Raw genomic sequence first — 27,562 nt, 5'->3', positions numbered from 1 at the left:
CACCTACGTGGAGCAAACCTGCAAATCTCCTCCCTTGAGTCAAACACAGAAGGTTTGGGGTTGGAAGGGACCTTAAAGATCATCCAGTTCTACCCCCCTGCCATGGGCAGGGACACTTTCCACTAGACCAGGTTGCTCCAAGCCCCATTCAACCTGGCCTTGGACACTTCCAGGTTGCTCATAAGTAACATAAGGTTAGTCAGAAACTGGTTGCAGAACAGTCTTCCCTAGGCACCAGTAAAACAAAAGTAAGAGGAAGCTCAAAGCCTTGGGATTTAAATAATATGAAGCTGGGGCCTCTTGCCATTTGCCTTCTGTGTTTTGAGCCTTTAAGTTCACCTTCTCCGGCTCTTCCCTTTGATCCCTCTGTATCAAAGGGAAGAGCTGGGATTCCTTTGTCTTGGAGTTGCTTCCAGGTTCCGCATCAGCTTTGCAAAACACACCCAGCACTGGGAGAGACTCAGGAGTCCAACATGCTGAAACAGTTATTTAGGGGGTGATGGAGGTGACCTTCCAAGGGCTAATCCAAAGCCACACAAGGAAAATGAGCATCCTGCACCTCCTGGCATGGAGAGCTCTGTGTGTGTGTCAATGCTTGAGTGTGAAGGAAGCAGAGAGGCACGGCCAGACAGAAGTGTGGGGAATGCTGGGAGAGGAGAGAGCAAAGGAACAGGGATACCAGGAGTGGAGGAGCAAGTGCAAGCCTGCAAATGAGAGGACAGGGCCATAAGGAGGGATGGGATCAGACAGAGAGACAGGGTGAGTGGGAAAAGGGTGAAAGAATTATCTCAATCACTGCAGAGAGTTCTAGAGAGCTTGTAGGTTTGGGCTTCTCAATTGGGAAGAGAAAGAAATTCAGAGATTAGAGGAGGAAGAGGGAGCCCAGGAGTCTGTGCATGTGTGATGGGGAGGGAGATGCAGAGACACTGCAGCAGAGACCCTCCTGTTCCTCCAGTAGCACTTGCCATCTGTTCCTCATCCCCTTAGATCAACTGTGAGGCAGAGGGTTCCTCGGGGTCTGCACATCAGAAACAGAAAAAGGAAAAAGAAACAGACCAAGCCTCCAGTGATGTAAAAAATCTGGAGGGGAGCTGTTTACAAGGCCATGGAGTGACAGGACAAGGGGGAATGGCTTCAAACTGAAAGAGAGAAGGTTTAGATTGGATATTAAGAAGAAATTCTTCCCTGTGAGGGTGAGGAGGCCCTGGTACAGGTTTCCTGGAGAAACTGTGGTTGCCCCATCCCTGGAAGTGTTCAAGGCCAGGCTGGATGGGGCTTGGAGCAACCTGGTCTAGCGACTTGTACCTCTCTCAGAGCCTTTGTGAAGGCTGGAGCTAAGTGGATGATCTCCTGATAAATCAAGACAGATCCCATGTGTGCTCCAACCTTTCCCTGCTCCATCAACAGGGACTTGAAACACACATTCACACCTAAAACACACACATGGCCACATCTCTGTGAAATCATGAGACCTTTATATACTCTGTCTCTGGGTTTCAGTGACAAATCCTCTCTCTTTGAATCACTCTTCCTATAAAATATGTATTTCTATATAATGGAGCCCCTGTGATGGTGAAAAGCTGTTGCATCCTGCTCCCAAGAGCACTTCATGGCTGATAGTGGGCAAGGGCTGCTTGTCACCCCTTGATGTTCAGAGGAGCTGCAAGGGAGAACTTGTTTCAGCCACAGACCACAAGGCTGAGCTGGGTTCCCTGTTCCCTTTGCAGCCCAGGGAGTTCAGCTCCCAATGAAAACCCCCATGTGCAACCCAAGGACCCCCAAGTGCACTGAGGAAAGTGCTCCCATGCAGAAGTTGACCTTAAAAAAGGTCAGGGGAGATATATATATATATATATATGTTTTTGGCAGCACAAGAAAGCTGCTTCTTGTAGTCTGATTTATAGTCACAGCTTTTTGAAGGTGTTTTGGGTTAAAGGTGCCTTGCTGGGACTGCCAGAGCCACGATAGGACTGGGACAAGCTGGAGAAATTGGCTTTATCACTGGGGCTTCTATTCTTGTTGAGGACTGGTGAGTGATGAAGCCAAGACTGGAAAAAACATAGAGTTTGAAGCATAAATCCTATGAAAGTAGCTGTTTAGCCTGGAGAAAAAGAGGCTCAAGGGCACCTTACTGCTCTTTACAACCACCTGAAAGGAAGTTGTGGTGTGGTGGAGGTCGGTCCCTCCTGTCAGGCAACCAGTCACAGGACAAGAGGGAATGGCCTCAAGTTGCACCAGGGGAGGTTCAGGATGGATACTGGGAAAAATTTCTTCATTGAAAGAGTGGCCAGATGTTATAACAAACTTCCCAGGGAGGTGGTGGAGTCACCATCCCTGGAAGTGTTCAAAAAGCGAGTGGATGTGGCACTTCCCAATATGGTTTAATGGGCATGGTGGTATTCGGTCAAAGGTTGGACTTAACAGTCTTGGAGGTCTTTCCCAACCTTAATGATCCCATGATTCTATGAAAACAGCTTTTAATGGAGCAAATATACAGCCAACAGAACCACTCTTATCTCTGGGATGCAGACAGGGTTGAGCCCAGCAGACAGAGGCAGGAGAAACCTCCTCCTTCCCCAGGGATGGGACGAGTCCTGGAGCCTGTCTATCTTTAAAAAGGTCAGGTCAAGCCATCACCCTCCTGTCCTTCATCTCCAAGGGCCTCACAATAGCACTGTGGGCAGTGAAAACCTCTGATAAGTCAGATCTTCATCCAGTTATGAAAAGATCTGTATGACATGGCTTGTAGGGTGGATGGGATATTTGCTCCCCAAGGCCAAGCTGTTCCTAATCCTGACTCCAGTACAACCCCTGCACCCACTCTCAGTCACCAAGGCTCTGCAAATGCTAATTCATTCAAGCACTTGAAATGTGTTGTATCATGAGCACACAGGCAGTGACTGCACTGCTGTGGTGGCAGCTCTGTCACTCACATCACTTGCTACGCCTCTGATAATATCAGACTTGGGCAAAGGCTTCTGTAGCATTGAGTGTTTCACAAAATGGGATCAGGTTTTAAATAACAACAGTCCCTGCCCTTTTCACTAACCTCTCTCACAGAGACACCCATGAGCTTCGAAGAAGGGTGGGAGGAGATGATTGAATAAATCACACAGGGACTCAGGGTTCCTGAGTTCTCTACAGGGCTCCATCAACAATCTGGGGCCCCATAAAAACCTGCCTAAGCTTGTGCTTTAGCCAATCACAGAATGCACCCACTCCTGTTTAAGGGTCAGGGATGTGTAGGTAGTCACCATGTCAGCAAGAATATGTTCATAGAACTTTCTGGAGAAAAATCAAATTGCTCCTCTCGTTCCAGATTTCGTTTTTTTAAGGAAGTGAGGCATTGAACATTGCTGTCCCACTGGCCTTTCCTACAGAGATTTGAGACAGTTCCTGGGCCCAACCAGCCCAAGGGAGCCAAACATCTTGTCTCTGTAAATCTGAAGGGCTATACAAAGCCAGGGGTGGTATCTGAGGTGACCTGGCGCCAAATGGACCTGCACAAAAAGGACACTGAGCAATTTGAAATCAGTGGATTGGTTATTGCCATATCAACATGCTCAAGGAATTCCATTCTATGCAGAAGACGAAGACAAAGGGCCCACACAGTAAAAGGACATGAAAAAGGAACGGTGTCATGACCGAAGCCTCACAGGACCTCAAGCATCACCTGCCTCCAGCTTCCCACCCCATCCCAGCAGGTGACTGGGACTGTTTTCACTTCAGCACTGGAGATGACATTCAGTTCTTGCCCAGAATGGAGCAGACTGGAAAGCAACCGCAGCCCTGTCATCATGTCCTGTTCTCCTGAGTGATGACATCTCACAGCCTCTTTGATGAGGAGGAATGTACAGAGTTGCTCCCCCCCCTTACCAAATTTTAGGTATAAATATCCACAGTAGAGAGAAATGGTCAGAGGTATCACAGAGGCACAAAACACTTCAAATGAAATGGTTCAAGCAGAAGAAATGACACTCATAGGTTGGCAAATATAACCTCCCTACTGTGTATGTGGAGAAGCACTACCAGCCTGTCACATCTGAGCCCTTGGATCACAGCAACCCTCTTGAACACCTGCCCCAAAAATCTCATATATCTCTGCCTTACAGGCCAGGAGAAAATACCTCTTATCTTAGGTAAAGGTTAATAATTCCATTGTTAGCCACTGTCTGGAAAACAGCCACCTGAGGAGGATATGAGGAAGGTCTATAAAAACGTGGCAGGTGAGGAGGAAATGGTTGTTCACCGTGGCCTTTTTAAGGCAGGAATTTGTGGGTGGTAAAACTGCCACAGGAGTGGATGAGAAGAGGGGATTTTGTGCCCCATCCCCATCCTTGAGGCCACTGACTGTTGACCACTGGTGCTGTCAGAGGGTGGGAGCACCCAGCACGTCTTGGGGGGGACCTTGGTGTTAGGGAACTGGGTGATACTGGGAGGAAATCACACTGCTCTGAAGGTGGCAGGTGTCCTCCAGGCCATCCATAAAGACAATAAGGAGAATATCAGGTGGCTGTTTTATGTTTGGTGCCGCTTACATGGCCAAGGCCGGGGTTCATTGAATCCTGGAACATCTGTATGGGTCTCAGTTGGACTGGTGACCTCCACTGAAGTAGCACTGTAGGGCACCTGCCATCACCCAAACACAGTCCTTCTTTGCTCCCCTTATTTCTGCAGAGCTAGAGCCCCTCATGAGCATTTTTGAATAAACCAGTTACAATAACTCAAGTGACCCTGCACGTCCACAAGTCTAATTATACACAGTGGATTTTTTCATGCAAAAGTAGTTCCTCCTCCTCCCACCCCAACAGCAAACTTCTCAAGGCCAAGCATTCTGCTGAAATCATCCAGACTTCCATGCTGAACACCCAGATTGATCCTTCCCTGGGATCTGGCTGTTAGCATTTGCAAAATAACACAAATAACACAACAGGGACATCACATGAAACTTGGCCTGCACCCTGGCAGGCTGCACCCTACACTCTTGATCACTGCGTCTCAAAGAGGCCCCAACCTCTCCAAACACTCCACTTGGAGCCAAATGATTCAGCATTACACTTTTCCATGTCTGTGGCAGATGCAGCCACAGTTTGAGTGGGGGTGGAGAGCAGTGTGGTACCAGCAGATGCAGCAGCAGCTCCTTGTCATGCAGCCAGCAGGACGTGGACTGCACAAAGCAACGCTGGGGGTGGCTTCTGCCCTCTTAATTCTCTGCCCCTGGCCCCTAAATATTGCATCAGTGTATAAATGCAATGGTTTCTGAGCATGAAAAGCCATGAGATCAACAACAGAGCACATCTTTGTAGGAACTGTGATCACTGTCAGAACTTCACGTGCAGTCCTGACATCCATAGAATGATGGAGCCAAAAGCTTTCAAAGCACCATGGACTGGTGGAGTTTCTTACCTGCTTCTCAGACATGATGTAGAGGTGCTCGTGGTCCACTGAGAAGGCCATGTCCCTCAGGATGGGGCCAGTGTCCACCACCTGCACAATCTCATACTCCAGGGTGTTCTTGGTGGTGCCATCCACACGGATCTGAAAAACAAAAGCAGGGAAAAAACATGAGTATTTTTCCTCCTTCCACTGAAAATGTAGAATAATCATAGAATCACAGAATGGTTTGGGTTGGAAGGGACCTTAAAGATCATCCAATTCCAACCCCCCTGCCATGGGCAGGGACACTTTCCACTAGACAAGGTTGCTCCAAGCCCCATCCAACCTGGCCTTGAACACTTCCAGGGATGGGGCAGCCAAAGCTCCTTTGAGCATCCTGTGCCAGGGCCTCCCCACCCTCACAGTAATATGTATATATTTATAATATATGTACGTAATAATCATTGGAGAAATGCATTGTGGTCCAGGTTTTTTGGACAACTACCACTGTCATCACAAAGTGGACTTTTCCCTTCCTCTTCACTGAAAGGATAAAGCAGATTTAACCACCTCTGCTGGTTCCATCAGCACAAGAGCACTGGAGAACAATCCAGGGCCTGCTTGCTATTATCTGGCACTGTCACTGTGCTGCTGTCATTGCCTGGACAAATCTACCACTCCGAAAATGATGGCACAAGGGAAGGATTTGTGGTGGTGATGAGCAAAAAGATAAAAAACACACAAGAGCCTGAAGGACTGACTCACTCAAATGCTACTCAGATAATATTATTGCTCTTCTTGCTAATGTTCCACGAGGCAATACATTATTGCAGAGTGTTCAATGCAACACAGACTATTTCTCTTGTTGATTGCACATATCAGATATTGAAATCGGTCCTGCACGAATATGGCACCTTATGATTCCAGACACATCTCATAACGGGGTGTCACTTAGGAACATCAATAACTGGGATTACGAGGAGGAACAAGACATACAGTTCCCAGTCTATCCCTGACTGTGATCCAGTGAATACAGAAGAAAACGCAGAAAACGGCAGAGGTTTCTTTACCTGTCTAAAAACGATTTCTAGAGTTGGGTTCAAAAGTCAGCCAGAGAAGGTTTGCAATCCCTTTTGATATATAACAATTCAGGATAAACTAGCTATTCACAGGAGTCCTTCTGGATCTTGTGAAGCTCTTTACAGCAGCAGACCCCACAGTCAAGCATTTCAAGATGCATCTACATTCCTTATCTCCCTCACTGTGTTTTCACTGTGTTGCCTTTCACTTTCTGAGAATCTTCTACCCTGTAGCAACACAAACATCACAGTGTCCTTTTCTAGAAGAAACAAAGTTGTAGTAGGTCTTGCTCCACATCATGATCTTGCTCTACATCATGATCTCCATACCTTCCTGACCAAAGCTCCCCAGTCCCTGGTTTGTACTTGTGCAGTTTGGGAGCTGAGCAAAAAGCACCCTTCCCATCCAAAGGGAATAACAAAATGTGGAGAACTTATGGCACCAAGACCAGATCCCACTGTTCCCTGGCACAGTCCTTGAGCTTGTTCCTTCTGTATCAACCTTTCAGCCAAGAAACTGAGCCTGAATCGTCTTCTGTGTTAGAAAGTCAAAGAGAAAGGAAGAGAGGGAATGGCAAAGCGTCTGGAAGGGCTGTATGAGCAAAGGGCAGCAAGGATTTACAGGTTCTTATCTTTGCCTTTCCTCAATCTACTCAGATGCTGTGGGACAACACAGAAATATGATTTCCCCAGGAAAGACAAGGAAAATGAAGCAGAAAGGAGTTAGAGGGGCTCCCTGTGCCAGCAGAGGCTACGGAGGGTGCTCAGGAATGCTCAGATCCTACGTTCTATCCATGAACCTCCACAGACATGGGTGCATGTGCAGGCACTGGCTGTTGGGCTGGTCAAATGACACCAGAGGGTCTGCAGTTCATTTGTCATCTTGATGGATCTGGTGATGACAGCGACACATGTCTCAACATCCACACACAAAGAGGTCAGGGCCTGAAGCCCAACTCTGAGCATCCCTTCCTCCCAGTGGCTCTGGCTACCTGGGAGGAAAGGGCTCGTTTCCCTGGTCCCTCATGGGTGAATTCAGCTCCTTCAAATCTTTATTCTTGGGAGTGGACACGGATGTGAATCACCCACGAGGTCAAGGGCAAAGATGCCAACAGGCTCAGGATGAGTCATTCCCCTTAGGACAGTCAGGACAAGGGAAGGAGAGGGAGAGGGCTGCAGGTTGAGAGCACAGGAGTCTCCCTGCTGGGGCTCTGCCCTGGGCAGCTCAAATACCCCCACAGCAGGAGCCTTTCCCATTTCCCTCTGAGGCTCTCCAGCTCCAAGTTCTCTCTATCAGGGAGCAGTCAGTGAGCTTTGTGTGCTGTCTCCTCTCTGCCTCTCCCCCAGTCCCTTGTGGCTGCTCATCTCTGTCAGAGCATCCTCACCCTCTGCTGATCCCTGTGCTAAACAAACCTCACATCTTCGCTGCTTTGACCTTGATTTTTCAGCATCATCGGGGTCAGATCTGCAGGCCACCAGATATGTAAGCAGGCAATTATCACCCCAGGGCTCAGACACCGTCCTCAGCCTCTGCTGGGCCCCATTAGAGGGGAAAGAGCTGGGAGATGGAAGAGGCAAGGCTGGAGAAACAGCCGGCTGGAGTTAACAAACCATGGAGACAGGAGGCACAGCCCCCAGGGATCTCCCCCCTGCTTTTGGTGCAGGTAAAAGATTGCAGAGGCTTCACACCAGGAACACAGAGCTCCTCGGAAGTGATTTAACAGCGATTGCCGGCCTAATTGCCTGAAAAGTCATTATTTTGCCGACGGGGAGGGAGGGAGGAAGGGAGGGAGGAACAGGGGTTCGTTCCACCATCCGTGTGCAAACACACACAAGTGAGCTCATGCACACACATGTGAGTGCAGAACCTCTCTCCCTAGTTAAAATTAGTAGCTAAAAGAAAAAGAGAATTGAGAAAAAGGCCAGAAAATCTGGCAGACATCAACCCACACTGCACAGACCGTGCAAGCCCTGAGCCAGCAATGAGGTGATTATGGGAGACTGCAGCCAGGAGTCTGGCCTTTAACTCAAATCTTTACCTGCCTTAAACTCTGTCTTTTTTATGTTGGACCCCAGGCACGGAGCCCAAAGGATCTCCAAGTTTCCAGCACATTCTTCACAGTCCTGAGCATCAGACAACACAACAACAGTTACTCCTTAAGAGAGATTTATTCCTGGCTCCAAGGCTCCCACTAGAACCAGGGTAGCAAAAAGAAAATCAAAAGAAGAGCCTGTGAAGGTGAAATGAGAAGATTCTCATCAGGTGATCATCACTAAAGTCAAGAACACAGACACAGTCTCTGCTTGGGAAGCTCCCCAAGTTCCCAATTGCAGGGAATTTGAAGCACACACCAGCCATTTGCTCTGTTCCTGCTCTTCTCTGCTGGCATCAGCCACAAGCCCCACATGGAGCTGGGTGCTGGGATGGATAGAGTTTGACTGAAATATAGGCGTTCTTATATTCAAGATGATCTTATTAGGCTGTGGGATGAGAGCCTGACTGACAGTCCATTTGGGATTGCTCCTTGAAAGAACCTGTGAACCACGAGCACCTCTGCAAGGCAAGAGGGAGGGGAGCAAGAAGCGATGGAGGGGCTCCAGGACCACAAACAAATCTCAAAATGCTCAGTCTGATCCAGCCTCCACTACCAGCTGCGTGCACACTGATCCACAAACACCCTCGTCACCTCCACCACAGGATCACCCACCTGCTCCCGCTGCCTAAACGTCTGTCTTGGCTCCTTGGACCCCAAGCTGCTCAGCTCAGCACCCCGAGCTGCCCTGCCCTCATTTAACCCAACGCACACGTGGGAGTTCCCGGGGACCAGCATTAATCCTGCTTCCTGGAAGGCTCCGCTCGCCGGGCTCGGCTCTGCAAAGCCAGCTGCTATTAAAACATCAGCATGATGCTTCCCGAAGGTCAGCTACCAGGGGACCCATTCTGGCAGCTGTTTGTTTGTTTGTCTGAACATTATCTAGGCCTGGGCTGTTTATTTACATCCATTGAAGTATCAGACAATAAATATCCTCTCCCAGTAGCAAACAGATGCTTGCACTCGAATGTTCTGGCGAGCGCTGACTTCAAAACGATCCCCTTAATGAGCAAACAACACTATTAATCTTTAAAGACACAGGCTCTGGCCTTCTCTGAGCTCCCACCCTGGTCATGGCTAGACCCACAGGCATCCTGGCAAGCAGCCCGTGGGTCTGGGAGATGACTGGACACTCGACTGGTGCTTTTCAGTGTTATCTGGGTCTCCTCAGCGGCTGAGGGATCCATGGGAGGGTGATGCTTGAGCACAGTTTCCCCATCAAGTTGGTGACAGATGCCTCAATGACACTAAGAAGGAGATGGGGTTTGGAGGTTGGGATCATATAGTTGTTGAAGAGAGGGACACAATACCCCGCTCCAAATCATGGGGATGGACTCAAAACGGTCAGAGAAAGAGCAGTGGGGTTGGAGGACAAAGAAGGAATTGGTGGTAGCAAGAACTTAGTGCCTTTGCTGGAAGATAAACCATGATTAGGGCAAAAAGAAAATATCTTTAAGCTGACCAGAGCCACAGAAACACCTGCCTTCCAGACTGGAACATCAATCCTGTCCTATGGTCTGACAGGAACATGTACCTCTGCTATCATATTATTCCTCCCTGTAATGGGGCACTTCCTGCTAAAAATCCATCCACATCAAATGTACTTCAGGAGCTTTACTTCAGACCTGTCAAAGCCTGATCCTATTGACTGAATCGATGTTTGGAGCACGTTAACATCATCCAGTTTTGGTTTAATCAAGAAAAAGGCACTGGCACAGGTTGCTCAGAGGGATTTTATACACCCCATCCCTGGAAGTGTTCAAGGCCAGGTTGGATAGGGCTTGGAGCAGCCTGGGCTAGTGGAAGGTGTCCCTTCAAAATTATCTTCAGACTCGCTTCAGAAACACATCCCTAAACCCAAACTCCTGCTACTACCTCACTTCTATTTTATTTTCTGAGCAGCTTGCACTGCTCTCCGGCAGCAAAAAAAATGGATCATTCCCACTGTGCCAACTGGGCTCAGCTGTTTCCTACTCCGCTAAAACCACCACCTCCTTCCCAGACCATCATTCCTGGCCCACCAGAGTCAACACAAGACCCCCTTCAATTAACATCTCTGTATAAAGCCCTTGAAAACCATGCAGGGCTGGTGAGAGCGTGGCTGGGAGCAGGATCTCGATGCCCAGCTGGGCAGGGCAGCAGGAGCAGACGCCGGGTGGATGATGGTCATTACAAATAATTAAATGAATAAGTAAGCAGAAGAGGAGCTTGGTGAACCATGGCCAACCCTTCCCTCCCCACCACTCTGCCTTTGTGCAGCGTCAGCAGCCTCTGGGCTGATGAAGTTAAAAGGGAATTCATCATCTCCTGCCCCAGCGCTTCCAGCCGGTGCTCCAGCAGCTCCAGCTCGAGGCGTGCTGGTGGTTTATTTTGGCCATGAAATTGCCCCAGTTCCCAAAGGAGGTGATTAAATGGCTGCCAGGAACATTGCCAGGGTGGTTTTCCAAGGAAAAATCTTTCGGGTCACTGAATCGAGCCCTGCTTCCTCTGCCTGGGTGCAAGGGAGCAGCCACAGCTGTGGCACTGCCTTGGAGAGGAGGAACAATGTTTTGGGGCAGGGAGAGCCAGACCTGGGAGGACAAGCTTTGCCCTTCCCAGGCCCTGAGGCATCCTTCCTTTATCATCTCTGCCTATCCTTCCTGCAGGGCATCTCCCTGAAATCCCCACTATTATTCCTCACTGTTGGATTAAGGATCTACAAACAGCATTTCCAGGAGCTCCAAGCAGCCCTGGAGTCCAGCACATCAGTCCAGGGTGCTCTGAGCAGTGCCCAGCCCCAGCCTTACGACTGCACAGGGGCTGCTAATACCTCATTGCTTTTCCAATATCGGTTCCTCCCTGGTTTATGAACTTAATGTTCCCCAGTGGACACTGGGACTGCTGGCTGCTGTTCCTGGCATAGAGAAGGGGCAAAGACACAGCGGGAGGTGCATGATCTAATGTCAGGCTGTTATGATGATCATCTATTCCTGCTTTCCCATTGATCCGGGTTCCATGGTGTAGCTCTATCGATCAAAGACAGGGAAGGGGCCGGTGACACTCCATGTTCCTCCCATTTGCCTCTGCTTTCTAGTAAAATAATCTGTTCTAATTTGCCTAAAGCCCATTAACAGGAGATCAATTCCTAATAAAACATGGCATTTCAATAGCCCTGTCCATCTACCGATCCAGAAGGCCTTTAGAAACGCTAATTGAAAAAGCAAGGGGTGAGGTGTCTTTAACTTGTGCCTAATAGTCAGAGCCAGCAGCTCTCTCTCTCTCTCTGCTCTTGGACAGGTGTTGGAAAGTGCTGCTTGCATGGACAATGCCAGCTCGTCCAAGTAGAGATCTAAGAGCACCTTCAGCCATGTGGAGAGCAGGAGCCTGGAAAACCAGGTGTTTAGTGTTCTTTACACTCGTGGTTTCAGTGCTGTCCAGACCTCAGTGTTTCATGACATAGAATGCTTTGGGTTGGAAGGGAGCTTAAAGATCATCCAGTTCCACCCCTGCCATGGGCAGGGACACTTTCCACTAGCCCAGGTTACTCCAAGCCCCATCCAACCTGGCCTTGGACATTTCCAGGGATCCAGGGGCAGCCACAGCTTCTCTGGGCAACCTGTGTCAGGGCCTCCCCACCCTCACAGGGAAGAATTTCTTCCTAATATCTAATCTAAATCTCTCCTCTTTTATATTAATGGCTTCCTCCTTGTCCTATTAGCATCTACCCACGTAAAAGTTGCTCTCCCAGTCTGTAGGTACAGTTGATCACACACATCTGCTCCACACAAAGCAGGATGGCTTTGCAATCCCTTTAGGTTCCTGATTTATATTTCTTCTGTCCAGATCTAAATGATAGATTCAAGGAGTCATACAATCACTGAGGTTGGAAAAGACCTCCAAGATCATCGAGTCCAATCTTTGACTGAACAAATCTTGTTGTTGGCGAGCAAGCAGGACTTACTTGCTACAGCAACAGCCAAGGAGAATTGTTCTACCCCCCTTTTCCATCCACACAGTTCCCAGGGCTTTTTGTCCCAGCAGCAAACACAGGAAGTTTCAAGAAAACGGCTTTCCTAGAATAACTGCAGGCTAATCCCTGTCATCTACAGGCACTGCACTGTAATCCTCCCCCCTCACACCCTCGGCTGGGTCCTGGCAGGGACGCGGTGGCTGTGCTGGGCAGGGGCACAGGGTCTAATCCCTGCAGAGGAGTCACCCACTGACCTCATGTAATCCAGCCAGGCTGAAAAACTGGGTCAAACAGAGATGTGCCTGAGTACAGGGGAGGAGATCACCCTTGCACAGCAGAGGAGGGTTCCTCTTGCTTCAGAAGGCCCAGGAGAAACACGGGACAAGATGCTGATGGGCATCTGGTTTCTTTTCGAGGGAGATGTGGGTCACCATGCCTTGACACGACTACTGCATGCTCCAGTCTCGTGGTGGGTCAGTCTCACAACAGGTCAAGCACACTGGGATACACTGGAATCGTAGAATGACAGAAGGGTTTGGCTTGGAAGGGACCTTAAAGACCATCTCATTCCAAACCCCCTGCCATGGACAGGGACACCTTACACTAAACCATATTGCTCCGAGCCCCATCCAACCTGGCCTTGAACTATTCCAGGGATGGGGCACCCACAACTTCTCTGGGCAAGCTGTGCCAAGGCCTCACCACCCTCACAGTCAAGAATTCCTTCCTAATATCAAATCTAGATCTATCCTCTGTCAGCTGAAAGCCACTGAAATCCTGCTTTGGGTCAGAGGGTTCTTCAAGCCAGAAGACAAATTCCTAACTGACAGAGGTCCCCTTTTTTCCACAGCCCACAGTACATGGCTACTGTGCCATCTCACAGTGGTTCCCGAAATCCCCAATAACATTTACAGGAAGAGATCCTCCTGACTGCAATGAAATTATGATTTAAATTGGACAGAAATAAAAGACCGACCTTTCATTTTGGGTTTGGACATCACCTAACACAGAGGGTTTATGACTGCTGCTCCCAGCACCATAAAAATAATAATTACAGCTTGAAGTGTGTCCAGTCAGGCTGTCTCTGAACTGCAGGGCTCATCCCAATGAAACAGTTACAGAGCTGGAAAGAGTGAGAAAGAGGAGATGACCAGGTCCTCCTTCTCCCTCACCAGGGAGAGCGTGTCAGGTACGTGCAGCTTTCACATTCATGAGCCAATTGACAGATGACATCATTTTTGAGAGCATAGTTTACACACGCTCCCCTGGCGCTCCCTGATTGATAAATTAGACACTCATGAGCCATGTGCTAATCAATGCAAATCATTAGTTTGTAACAACACAAGGCAAGCTCGGCAGAGCTCATTTTTCAAGGTAATGGCCTGCCAAGAGATCAGTGTTCAGCAACAAGCCCTGCCAGGCAATCCATTAACAGGCTGCTGGCACTCACCTATGGCACAGGGCTGAGGTCTTGCTGTCCACTCCCCTAAAAGGATTGGGCTGTGCTGCTCAGTGCAGGAGTCAGAGCCCTGAACCTGCAATTCCTCCTCCTTCCTCTCCACGAGGCATCCCAGCCCCTGGCTCTGCTGACAGTGGCCACCCTAGACCCGGACACTTGAAGTGCTTGTGCTCTTGTAGTCCCTGAACACTTATCCCAACTCTGAAACCTAAAATAAAACTCATTTGAGTCTGAAATATTGTGCTTTGTCCTCTGTTGGTGGAAAATGAGGGAGGGTACTCGAGGCATGGAATTGTAGGTCTGTCCTAGGAAATTCCATGCTGGCATCTCTAAGGCTTGAGGTCATCAGGCTGTGCTTGGCCAAAGGAAGAGGCCATTTGAACCCTCTAGATGCCAGATTTACTATCCAAATTTTGGCTTCAGGCTATTACAAGAGCTGTCAGCTGAGCAGGTGCTTCGGGAGAATGAAATCACATCAGGGAAAAACCTGCCCCCACCGACCATTCTGCTGGAGCAAAGGGGAAACAGGAGAGTGGGACAACTCTGCTGCTTCCCCACAGGAGCCCGTACAGCCTCTGGGTCCGCTTCCCAAGCTCCACAGGATTTCAGTCCCACGGGCAACAGAGCAGCCTCTTCATCCAGGGGTCACTTTATCAGGTACCTATCCAACCACAGGTGCTCTGCAGAGCAACTCCGGCTCCTTCATGGAGAATAAAGATTCTCATCTGACATTCCCAGAGGTAAAGTTCAGTGCTCACAGAGAGGGTCCTGCTGCTAAATGCTCATATTTATGATCCCAGTGGATAATCTCAAAGGTCATCCTAGTGCCACTCCAGCACTTTTGTTTCTCTTAAACTGGTGGAATTTCGTTTCCATGGCCAACATTTTGGGAACTTGCTACCTTTTATATATTTACCCTGTTACTGCCACCGCTCCTGATTCTTCATGAGCAGACAGGAAATGGATGCTTTGAGTCACAGTGGTTCTGATTGAGATTAAGGGATCAACAACAGAAAAAAAGGATGGAAATTAAAGTTTTACATACAAGAACATGAGTGTCAGCTCTTGAGGCGCAGAACCCAAAATGCTGCCCAAACTCTGGTCAGCTCTAAAGCAGGGGTCAAACTGTAGAGAAAAATAATTCAGACAAGCAGCAACACCAGAAAGACTCAGAGCCCTGCATGGGTTTGGTTCAGAAATACCCAGAAGTGCAGAGTGTGTGTGAATGGGACTGACCAGAGACAAAGATCTCAACACAGTCGGCCTGGAGTCCAAATCCTTGTGTGGGATGGCTCAGAAACTGAGGCAGGGAGTAATATGGGACGGAATGAAGACAGATGGATTGCAACATGGGCTGGATCATGAACACAAGTCCTTTATAAGTGCCTGTTCATAACAGAGGGACCAGATTCCTTGCAGGGATGAGCTCATCCCACTGCGTCGGGAACGCGGTGACCCCGAGGGTTGGGAGTCCTGGGCAGGGGGGTGCAGAGCAACACCACAAAGGGCCCTTTGACTGTGGCCAGACGGGGTGAGCTTTGAGACACCCACGGGTCCTCACGACACTTTGGCACTTGAGAGGGAGCCAGATGCCCTTTGGCAGTGAAATGTGTGTGGAGACCAGGGCACCGGCATGGACACACGGGCAGCACAGCACACGTCAGCACAGCAACAGGAAAGGGGGTGGGAATATTCCAGCAGAAAAAGCAGGGGGTGTGGAGACACCCAGCAACCCTTGCACACACCAGACTCACCTGCCTGGATTGAGGATTCAGTTGTCAATGGATCACGGGGTCTCCATCACAAGCAAGGGGTGATGTAAAGATGAACACGCATAAAATCACAGAATCATGAAGTGTTTGGGTTGGAAGGGACCTTTAAAGGTCATTTAGTTCAACCTCCCCACAATGAACAGGGACATTTCAACTAGATGAGGTTGCTCAGAGCCCTGTCCAACCTGGGCTTGAATGTTTCCAGGGGTGGGGCAGCCACAACCTTTCTGGGCAACCTGTGCCAGTGATTCACCACTCTCATTGTAAAAAAATTCTTTATAGCTAATCTAAATGGACCCTCCTTCAGTATAAAACCATCACAAAAACTGTCCTTATATCTAATCTAAATGGACCCTCTAAAACCATCACCCCCTGTCCCATGGCAACAGGCCCTGCTAAAACATTCACACCCGGCAGAGCGGGGGGTGGGAACACACGTGGAGAGCACAGGAATCCCTTCGAAAGGATCTGCTCCCTGCAGCAGATAACACAGGGAATCTGATCCCAACAGGGGCATTTACACACCTCGGCTGGAGCAGTGCCCTGTGCAGCTCCAGGCATCAGCGAGGGCAACGAACTCAATCACAGCCTGTCACATCCAATCTTGGAGATAGGCCAACACATCTGCAATTTGCCTTTGCAGCATAACAGAGGCAGAGCAAAGCTCCCGCTTTGCTGAGGATTTGGGCATTTTCGGCACTTTCTTTAAAAAAAAAAAAAAAAAAGAGGCAGCGAATCAAAAAATCGTATCCCAGAGATTGTATCGCTGGTCGAAGTGAGATTGGCTGCTCTTGTACTGATATTTGTGTCAGGTGCTGGTGCTAAATGACTGCAGAGGTGCAGAGAGTGATGGGCTGTGAGTGCACCACTGAAAAGAGAAATCTGGGACCCAGAGCTCCTTCCTCACTCCCCTGATAAGAACTGCGGGGTCTGGGCGGGTTTGGGTGGAGCAACAATTCCTGTCAGCAAAGTGGGGACAGGTTATCTCCAAGGGGAACGTGAAAGAAAAGCTCTCCAAGGGAATCAGCCAGCCCAGACTCTCTCCTCAGTCCCTTTTGTCACTTGACATCCCTGGGGCTAAGGTTGAGATAATGAGGTCCCACATATCTCTGGGCCCCAGCCCCACTGACAGAGCTGTGCTCTGCAAAGGTTATTGTAATTCAGTCACTGATTCTTTCAGCTCCTGGGCTTCTCAATGCCAAGGTGACCTATTAAGAACTTAATATCAAATAAAAAAACCATCCCTTGAAGCTTTTTTTTAACCTTCATAATCTATGTTTATCCACAGAAAATAATAGGGGGAGAGAAAAAGAGAAAGCGAATGCTTATCTTCCAATATTGCCTCAGATAAAAGGGAAGTGCCATCTGGGGACAAAACCTCAAGTTTGACCTTTCTCCCCTATCATGCAAACAGCCAGAAAACTGATCCAGCACTGAAACAGTGGATGAGGCGTCTTCCATTCCTCTCCCATAGATCGATCCTCCTCTGAAAGGTGGTCCCAGCAAGTCCCACCTCTTCCATCAGCCAACTTCCATCAAGACCAAATCCCTCAGCAGCCCTCTCTGCTCAGCTGGGTCTCACTGAGGCCTCTGGATTCCTCTCATCTCCTATCAGTCAGGCTCTGCTTAATGACCCAAAGATGTCTCTCACTGTTTTTTTTTCTTCCAAGAACACCAGAGAATTCGCTGGTTCTCTACAATACAGACTCATAGAATGGTTTGAGTTGGAAGTGACCTTAGAGATCATCTCATTCCAACCCTGCTGCTGTGGGCAGGGACACCTTCCCTGGAGGGATTGAAAAGATGTGGCACTCAGGGATATGGTTCAGTGGTGGTCTTGGTAGTCCTGGACTTGATGATTTGGAGGTCTTTTCCAACCTTAACAACTCTATTATTCTATGATTTTAATTATTACCTCCAATAGCATAAGAATGGCACACATCTCTAGACCCTTAATCACAGGGGCCCTTTGTACATCAATCAGAATTATCCAAATGTGTATTCAAACCCTTTGATTGAATTATCCAAAAGTAATTCAAATGAATTTAAAAATAACAGCGTGGCAGGCACATTTTTAATGCCAGTAAATCACCAGCCAGGGCCATCAGTGTGAAGTCCCCATTCACAGAGAGACAAAAGGAGGGAATGCAGAGGGTGAGGATGGCAGGGAGTGATTTCCTCACAGCCAAGCACACCCCAGCATCTGCAGAGCATCAGCCCAGGTCTGTGGGAGGGAAGCTGATCACCCCATGGAGGAAACAGAGCCCTCCATGTACACTTAAAAGGATTAGGAGGTCTGCTGGGAATGCCCTAAGGAGTTGTATGGCACAGAGGGCAAGGCACAAGGCATGTTCAAGGGAGAATTAAGAGAGCCAGAGGGATTTAGGAGGTGAGTGCTGACATATTATTCCATTTAGGCAGAGGTAGGGGACTCCTGGGAGAGGAGAAAGACTGCCTGAGCCACGTAGTTTGGCTGCCAAGCTGGGAATCGTATCCTGGATCAAGCTGTTGGAGAGTTTAAGCTGCCTCATCAAAGGGGTTAGAATGGGGTTCATGATCTTAACACAACCTTACAGCACCGATCCAGCCAAAACTTCTGGTCCATAGGAACTGCAGGGGAAATATGAAATGCAGGGAAAATCAGGAGGTAGAGGGTCTGGAAAAGCTGAGCATGAAAGGGAGGGACCCTGAGAGACCATGTCTAGGAATGCTTTAGCTGAACCAAATGATGGACAAGGACCACAGCCCAGCAGGGCAGTCAGAGCAGAGCTGAGGGTCACTGTCCTTCCAACAGGACCAGCTTTCAGACCTGCAACTCCCTTTGGGCCTCACATCTTCCCCAAAACTCTTTATTTACATTTGTAAGTACCAGAGCAATGTCCTGCCTGAGACAAGACATCTGTTGCTTTTCTAGTTCAGGAGATTGAGATGTCTGAGCTCTAAAAGTAGCATCCCATGAGTTCCAGGACTCCTCCATCCTCTAAAGGTCCGTGGTTTGCTATTTACCTGCACACCTCATTATCTTTGTGTAAGTAATTTATACCTGGCCATGTATCTGTGGAGACCAATAAAAAAATCCTGCCTGAAAACTTCTGGGGACAAAGTGCAAGTGGTTCCTCTCAGAGTAGATACCATGCCCCAGGCACTGCTGCTGAGCTGTGTGCTTGGACAGCAGATTTTGGGAAAAGGCCATGACTACTTCCTTAAGATGCTCATGGCACTGCTCTGTTTGAGGTCCCCAGGGTGTCCAAAAAGGATCTTCTCCCATTATCCCGAGCATGTCAATCAAGGCAGAGAGCCTGCAGCAAGCTCAGCTGCACCTTTGGGGACGGAAAGGTGATGGAAGAACAGGCTGGGCACGATGTCCTGTCTCCATAGCCATCACCTGTTCCCCGTGGGTCAGGGAGGGACAGCAAGAGCGTGTTGCTCGCAGGAGCAGAGGGATCACTTTCCTCTGGGACCTCGGGGTAACCCAGGCAATGAAACTCTACCCAAAGCCGTTTTGACATCAGGTCGTGGCTCGAGACAAAGCAAGGTCAGGAGTTCAGCATCAATACAGCAAGTGCCAGTCAGGACACAAAAGCTCAGGGATCAGATGTACCTGCCAAGGGCTGCTTGGGAGGGAGGGCATTGAGGCTCATAATTACTCCTCCTTTCATCTGTGCTGCCCTTCCCCTCGGTTCACACGGGCTCTCCTGGCTTTGTCCTTGCACGGGGTGACTCTGAGCAGGGTCCCAGCCAAGGCACCCCCTCCTCAGCCACACCAAAAAGGGGGTGGCACAGTAACTGAATGATGAGGGTGTCAAAGATTAACCCCCCCCGTTTGCTGAAGGCTTCAGTAGAATCACCCCTAAGAGCAACCAGCAATTTCTGTGGTCTGCTCCAGCTTTGTGCTGGAGTAAATCACAGAATCACAGAATGGTTTGGGTTGGCAGGATCTTAAAGACCATCCAGTTCCAACCCCCTGCCATGGGCAGGGACACCTTCCACTAGCCCAGGTTGCTCCAACCTGGCCTTGGACACTTCCAGGAATGGGGCAGCCACAGCTTCTCTGAGCAACCTGTGCCAGGGCCTCATCACCCTCACAGTGCAGAATTTCTTCCTACCATCTAATTTAAATCCACTCTCCTTCAGCTTAAAGCCATTCTCCTTTGTTCTGTCCCTCCAGGCCCTTGTCCCAAGTCCCTCTCCAGCTCTCTTGGAGCCCCTTTAGGGATTGGGAGGGGCTCTAAATCTCCCTTAAGACTTCACTCCTCCAGGCTAGGCACTCCCAGCTCTCCCAGCTTGTCAACAAGGTTATCACAGATTTACACACCAATAGCAGCACGGACTCCAGAGGAACTAATGTGGACTGGTGACCACAGCTGAAAAAAGAGGACCTCAAACCTCCAAAGTAGGAGTAACTCCTTCCCCTTGAAGTCCTGACAGATTGAGTTAGTGCTGATGTTTCATATTCTCAAGATTTGGGGTATTATTTAGTGAAATCCCAAGTCAAGGACCTATAATGTGCAAAACCCCCTGTATTTTGAGGTACACAATGATCTTCACCCAAACAACAGCTCGAAACACCGGCAATGTTGAGGATTTGCTGGAAAAACAGACCTTTACTGGAATTGCCGTTTGCTCCCTCTTTCCCAAAGCCTGATCTCATTTTTAGGTAAAGCTTTCATGTTTCCAGGACTTTGTTGTGGTGAAATTAGATCAGTTCCATGAAACTGAAACAAAGCACAGCAACCCCAGGTTTGGAGATCGTCACACTCCCTTGAGGATGCTTCACAGAGCCCTCGGGAAAACAGACTGGCAAGTGCCTGGAGCTCCCTTGTTTTATTCCCTCTCTCCAGATCTGCCTCATAGGACAGAAAGGGAGGGAAAAAAGGCTTTTTAATAGTTATTTAACCAACCCTTAACAGGTTGCATCAAAGATTTTCTTGGTCCACGGGAGATGGAGAAAAAGGTGGAAGAGGTGAGGGGCTCTGCCTGAACATCCAACACAAAAGGAGGGGGAAGGAGAAGGGGTCGGGGATGGGCTGCCAATTATTTTTGGTAACTCCTAACCCAAAATGCTCCTTTTTGGCAGAAGCTTCTCCACGTGTGCAGCAGATGGCGCAGCTGCAGTAGCTGTCCCGCGGCCACCCACTGTCCCCACCGTCCCCACACCAGCCCCAGGACCATCCCAAAGCACATCCCTCTCTAGCTGGGGCTCTAATCCTGCCCTGTTTTGGCTGAGCCCCGCACTGGGCAGCCCCCAGCACTGGGTTTTAGCACTCTCTGAGCAGTTTACAGGGATGAAAGTGGGTCACCAGCTGTCCCAAAGAGGGGGGACAGTCCACAAGGGATGCAGGAGGCACAACTCCATCATACAGAGATGGATGCACCATAAAACCCCATAAAATCGGTGCCCCCTGGGACACTGGCACCATTCACAGCCCTGAGCTCAGCCTGAGCCCTCCAGCCCTCCCTGGGATGTTTAAAACAGGGTGAGACAAAGGACAAGCTACAAAACAGGCCGTGGGGAGCAATCCTGCAGTGGCTCAGGTGCTTCATTTCCATACCAGGAGGGAAGAGCCACGTCCAGAGTGCAGGGTGATGCCAGTCTGGGGGATGGAGCCCAGAGCCCAACCAGCTGCCCCAGGAGCCAGGAGCCAACCCCCTCCCACTGCCTGCACCCTTCTGCATTCATGGGAGATGACTGGAGCTTCTCATCATGGAATGGTTCCCACTGGACTCCTATTTCTGTCCGGGAGTGACAGAGGAAGGCAGTGTGAAGCCTTTATTTTTGGGACTCCAGGCTATCTTTGAGGGCTTTGTTGTTTAAAGGGACATGCCTGCTCCCTTCATGACAATCAGCTGCTTCTTCTCTCATCTTCAAAGGCTGAAGCTAAAACTCATCACGCTGCCAATTTTATCCCAGGCCATCAACTCCCCCCACCCCTTTGGTGTTGAGGGGAAGGGCATGATCCTTATTTTTTTCTCTTTCTCTCTTCTTTCTTGGAGGAGGACTAGATGGTCACTTCTAAAAGGGAGAAATCTCTGTTTGTACACAGATCCTTTGGCAGTTGGGAAGGAAAACACCGAGGGGAAAATATTATTCTGTGTGGAAACATCTTGGCTGTTGTTGGCAAACTACAAGAGGAGAGACAAGGCGTAGGAAAGAGAAAGAGTTAAAGAAGTTTTTTTTTGTGAGGAAGTGGCCATGTGCTTTATCTTTGTCGACAGTTGCCTTTTCCCACTCATCCCCCAAACTGGGAGCTCCTCAAAGCTTCCTGCCCTTGGCCCATGGCCTTGGGAGCAGAGTGGAGGCAGCTACGAGCAGGCTGCCAGCCAGCCAGCTGCCACTTTTGTCCCTGTGGCAGCACTAAAAGCACAGCTGGGAAACGTCTGGGAGGGGGTTGTTCCCCCTTTTCTTTTTTTCTTTTCTTTTTTATTCCTAGAACAGTCACTTTTTTCTTTTTCCTGGAAGCACATTTTTCAAACCCAAATTTGCCCAACCCTCCTGTGAAAGTCGCTGCATTTCTTCCCGACAGCCACAGGGTGTCAGCAGCTCTATGGAGTGGGGTTCCTATAGGAATCCCAATTCCCGGAGATGTCCCAGAGCTGGAGCAATGCTTTGGGAGGGGTCTCATCCTGCCCTGTACTCCCATCAGAGATTCCAGTGGGCAAAGGAGAGCCTTGTCCCACAGGCTGCTGGTCAGGATTTGCTCCAAGACCCCAGCACAGAACATTTTGGGGATTTTAGGACTAGTGATGTCAGTTCTTCACCAATGGAGAAATGATCCCAAATAATCCAAAATGACCCATGAGCTGGTGACATGTCCTGGCCCAGGAGGGCTTTGAGGGGCAACTGGAGGTCTGGAAGGGAGAAAAAATCCAAAGGTGACAGGGGTGACAAAAAGATGGGCTAAATTCCCGAATTCCTGTGTTTCTGAACATCTGAAACAAACTCCTGGGAAATATTATTCAGAAGACTTCAGTGGGATTGGGGCAGCCAAGTCAGACCCCAAACATTACCTTGATGGCCTCATTAGTGCATGGGTTGGATGTTCCTAACCAGGAACAAGGAGTTCTGCCGTGTCCCACCTGGGAGTTAAAAGACATCTTTTGCCTTTCCAGCTTCACTCAGTAAGGGAAGCAGAGGGAAAAGCCCCAAGTCCACAGGTAGAGCCAGTGTTGTGGTTTAGCCATAATCCCTGGTGTCTGAGGAGCACAGGGCTTCTAGTCCTGTGCCAGTCCCACAGTGCCCTTTCCTGTCACTCATCCCATTCTGTGCCTCGTGTGTCCCGTCTGTAAAACGGGAACAGTGGAATCTCAGAATCACAGAATCGACGAGGTTGGAAAAGCCCTCTGAGATCATCGAGCCCAACCTTTCACCCAACACCACCCTGTCACCTAGACCATGGCACTGATGCCACGACCAGTCTGCCCTTAAACACCTCCAGGGACGGTTGACTCCACCCTCTCCCTGGACAGACTTTCAAAAGCCTGAGCAGCACAGGGATGGAGTTGCTTTGAGGATGGAGAAACATGGCAAAAACCCTTCAAATTCCATGTTTTCCACAACCACGTTCTGTCTACTCCCCAGAGCACGACAAAACAAGGTGCCACTTGCAGTAACCCAGCTGAAAGCGGGATATTTTGGATGCAAAAAGGGGCAAACTAAACCAACCTAAAAGAAACGGATGAGGAATGAGCAGCCTGGCTCTGTCTGGCTCCAGAGGCACCTCGCTGTCACCAGTCACCTGTGTGCCCTCCAGGCATCCACTAAACGTGGGATTCATCATGTTTAACATGGTCTTCCTGAAAATTAGACATCTCTCCTAATGAGTCAGGCGAGTTTCCCCTGGAGTCAATGGGAAGAGACAGGTTTCACCATGGGGAGATTTGTGCCATCCTAAATAGGTGTCACAGGCAGATGGAGTGAATTGCTTTCTGGAGGTGCCAGTCTCTCTCCATTATCTATAAAAGGCAGCTCATTTCGATTCAGTACTGATGACCAGCATTAGGGGAGACCAATTTCAGCCTGAGTGACTGTCTGGCATCTCTCACAGATGGGCCATCCACCCTTTCCTTGCTGTCCATGTGGGAAAAGGGGTGGGGATGATTTATTACAGAAAATTGAAATTTTGAAGGCAGTGTTTGCTTGTTTAACATGTCATATTGCAAGAAGAAGAGGAGCAGAGAACTGTACTTTGTCTTTCTTGGGATGCTGTTGTACACAAGTGGCACATGGTGGGATTCTTGGGGTATCCTGTGCAGAGCCAGGAGCTGGACTCAATCCTTGTGGGTCCCTTCTAACTCAGGATATTCTGTGACTCTAAAAAGAGCCTGTTAATCAATTGGGAGTGTTCATAGTCTGCTCAAACAAACCTACAAACCAGAGAAGTTGTGCCCTACACTCTGTCCTTCTTAAAATCACCTCCACCTTGTTTGCATTCAGCTTCCACCGTGAACAGCTTGTGGTCGGTACTGAGGCACATTATTAATACCTGACAGTGGATATATTCAGTTCCATAGTGCTGGAATTTGGTCTGTGAAACCACACGAGCTCATCTGTAGCTCACAGGGCTTTGAATCACCATGGGGTCACTCCAACTCATTTCCAGCCCCCCCCCCCCGACACCGGTTCCTGAATTTTATGGTTGGAAATAAGATGCCACAGACAACTGTAAGCGTGGATTAGGGTGCAAAAGCACACTGAGCTGTGAAGGAATCTGGAAGAACTTGAAATCATAGGACCATTAAAGATGGAAAACACCAGCAAGATCAAGTCCAACCTTTGACCAAATACCACCGCACCCACTAATCGTATTTTCTCACCATCAGCACATACTCAGCAACAGTTTGGATCCCCAATGAAACACTAAGCAAAGGACAAGGGACACCTTTCTGCACCTGACTGGCACTGGGCTCCTGTGTCTTTCTGCAACAGCCCAAAAAATCCCACCAAAGCATCCTGTGCCTCATCAGGTTCCTCCCAATGGGGCCCATTCCCAACACCCCTGGCACAGCGACATGTACCAGGCAGCGGGTCGGCTCCCAACATCTGCCAGCCACATTTCCCATCCCCTACAAGGGGCTTTCAGAGCAACCCTCAGCTGGGATGTTTGTACAAACATGTGTATTTACTGTGTCAACACACATTAGAGAGCAAACACATTAAAAGGAAAAGGAAACAGACGACAAGGAGACGAGGCCTCTCCAAACCTCGCTCCGTGAAAGCTCTTTTCTGGGATCTCAGGTTGGCGGTGAAAGCCCTCAATCCCAAAATCTCACCCCTCCTCTGCCCAGCTTGTGCCTGCCCAGACAGCCACAGGGATCAAGTCTCTCTGGCCAGCAGACACCTCAAGGCTCCTTGGCTATTTTTGGTTCAAAATCAGGAAATACAGCTGGGATGGAGCAGGGAGTGCAAGGGATTACGGTGATGTAAGGGACAGTGGGAAGCTGCACAAACACATTCCAGGTTCAATCCCAATTCCCAGCCACCTCCAGTGCTGTTCTGCCATAAAGTTTAACCTGAAGTCATCCTCCTAGTAGGACTTCCATGAGCCCAATCCCTGGGGAACTCTGCCTCGATACACCATCCCCAGGCAGAAGGCAAGTCCACACAGGGAGAACCAATATTTAGCAAACCTCCCTTTTTCCCAAATAGGCCGAGGATTTCCAGGGTTACTCATTCCTATGATGCTGCAGGAGGGAAGAGCAGCACTGAGATGTAGCTAAAAAGATGTTTAAAAGGAAAACAATTCCTCCTGACGTGTCACATGCTGGATCCAGCTGTTCCTTGAATTCACTGCTTCCTCTTCAGCTTGGCACACAACTGCACGTGTGTGTGTGCGTGAACACACAGGCAAGACAGACAGAGGTAATTATAAAGCTGAAGCCACCTAGCACTTCCCAGCTGTCAGTCCCAGGGAAAAGAACATCATGATTTAAATGCAGAGACATCCAGCACTTCAAGTAAAAGTAGAATCCCTGCTACAGGATGTGAAAAGCAATTTAAATATGCCTTGGAGAGGACGGCGATCTGGGCGCTCGCTGGGAAGTCCAGCAAAACCTTGGACATAAAAAGGAAAAAATATTGAAACTAAAATCATAAGAGTCATAGAATGGTTTGGGTTGGAAGGGAATTTAAGGATTATCTAGTTCTAACCCTCTGCCATGGGCAGGGACACCTTCCACTAGCCCAGGTTGCTCCAAGCCCCATCCACCCTGGCCTTGGGCACTTCCAGGGATGGGGCAGCCACAGCTTCTCTGGGCAACCTGTGCCAGGGCCTCCCCACCCTCACAACTTTCTTCCTAATTTCTAATTTCTTCCTAATATCTAATCTAAACCTATTCTCTGTCAGTTTAATATCATCCAAGGACATGAGGAAAATTCCCTTGTTGTGCCATGAGAAAACTTTTCTCGGCCTATCCCACAGCACCCATGGCAAAATCATCTCCTTAATTCCATTCCCTGCCAAGAAAAGCCCCAGGAACATGCACACAAGGCTGTGCTGGTACAATTCCCAGTTCACAGCCAGTGTAGCAGCAGCATATGGCATATCACACTTATATGGGGAGTAGGGATCACCCCATTTGCAGGAACCCAAATCCAAGGCTGATCCTTGAAGTTTTGCATTGCACAGCCTCAAAATTCCCACACAAGCCTGCCTGTCAGAGGAAAGCCTGGCTCTTGGGAGAGGAGCAACAGGGAGTTCTTTAAAGAAAAATCAATGCCAAATGATGTGATTGACACTTCAAAGGGTGTTTGGCACCTTGCTGGGGAAAACTCTCCATTGTTTCCAGGATCAAGTGTAGAGGAGGATTCCCTGACCCAGATTCACTTGCCTGCCTCCAGGTCATCCTTTCCAGTGCTTGTGCACTGCCTGGCAGAGCCTGGACATGGAGATACAGAGTGCTGGATGTCATAGGATGCTGGTGGTGAGGGAAGGAGGGATGCAGGAGGAATGCAGGAGAAAGCATATGTAGGTGAGCAATCTCCAAGAGATGTCACCCATCTGCTGCCTCTGGGAATTCAATCCCTAATTTTCACAGCACCAGGTCTGGAGTTACTCCAGAGGAACCTAAGGCAGTCTGAGCTTTCGTAGGGAGCTGGGGGAAGACACTTGCAAGCCCTTTGTCTGGCTGATATCTCCCTGAATTATTGGGATAAAGGAAGAAGCTTGTTAAATCAGGAAAGGCTGTGAGCAGGCCGGAGAGCCTGGAACAAAAAAATGAGCTGGATGAACTAGAAAAAAAAAAACAGGATTGAACTCAGGGAGGGCAAATACTCTCAGGCAACAACAACTGAGTGCACAGTCAGGTCAGGGGAGCAGGGACTGGGTGGCACCGTGGGACTGAGGCAAAAGGGTCATGATTTAAGCACCCCATGTGCTTAAATCAACAGTGCTGGGCTGCTTCAGGACACACAGGCACCCCCTGCCAGGGACAGTGGGCACCTGGGCTCAGGAGCACGTGGCACAGCCCAGCTGCCCTGGTGGTGCTGCTGAGGCCACGAGTGGGGCGCTCCAGGACATCAGGAGAACCTGGGAGAACTTCCATGGCAACGCAGGAGGGACTGGGGCTGTTTGGAGGAGATGGAGGGGGGGAAGCAGAATAATCAGCTTCAAATGTGGAGGAGAAAAACGAAGAAAATAAATCGTTCTCCCTGGCTGGTGTGGGAAGTCTGTGGATAACAGTGGGGATGCTGGTTTTGGACACTGGAGAAACTTTCTAGCCACAAGGAGCCATGGAGCAGGCTTGGGGAGCCTGGAAGTTTAATGAACAGGCTGAAGAAGCCCCTGTCAGGTGGGATACACATCCTGCCTTCAGTGGGATGAGCTAGGCAAGCTCTC

At 49.3% G+C, this 27,562-nt stretch overlaps 1 protein-coding gene across 1 annotated transcript in view; it reads right to left on the bottom strand.

Annotated features, from left to right (window-relative positions):
• The window catches only part of PLXNA4 (plexin A4), a 420,427-nt gene that overhangs the window by 221,342 nt on the left and 171,523 nt on the right, over positions 1-27,562 (bottom strand). The window contains exon 3 of the mRNA XM_039379236.1: positions 5,407-5,538. Within this exon, the coding sequence (XP_039235170.1) occupies positions 5,407-5,538 (132 nt within the window). The remainder of the gene's footprint in view (positions 1-5,406; positions 5,539-27,562) is intronic.

Source organism: Pipra filicauda, unplaced genomic scaffold (assembly GCF_003945595.2).
Source record: "Pipra filicauda isolate LSUMZ 115617 unplaced genomic scaffold, ASM394559v2 scaffold160_size1671714_pilon, whole genome shotgun sequence".
NCBI classification, from domain to species: domain Eukaryota; kingdom Metazoa; phylum Chordata; class Aves; order Passeriformes; family Pipridae; genus Pipra; species Pipra filicauda.
The sequence above is the reverse complement of the archived record's forward strand: the minus strand, read 5'-3'. Positions and strand labels throughout refer to the sequence as shown.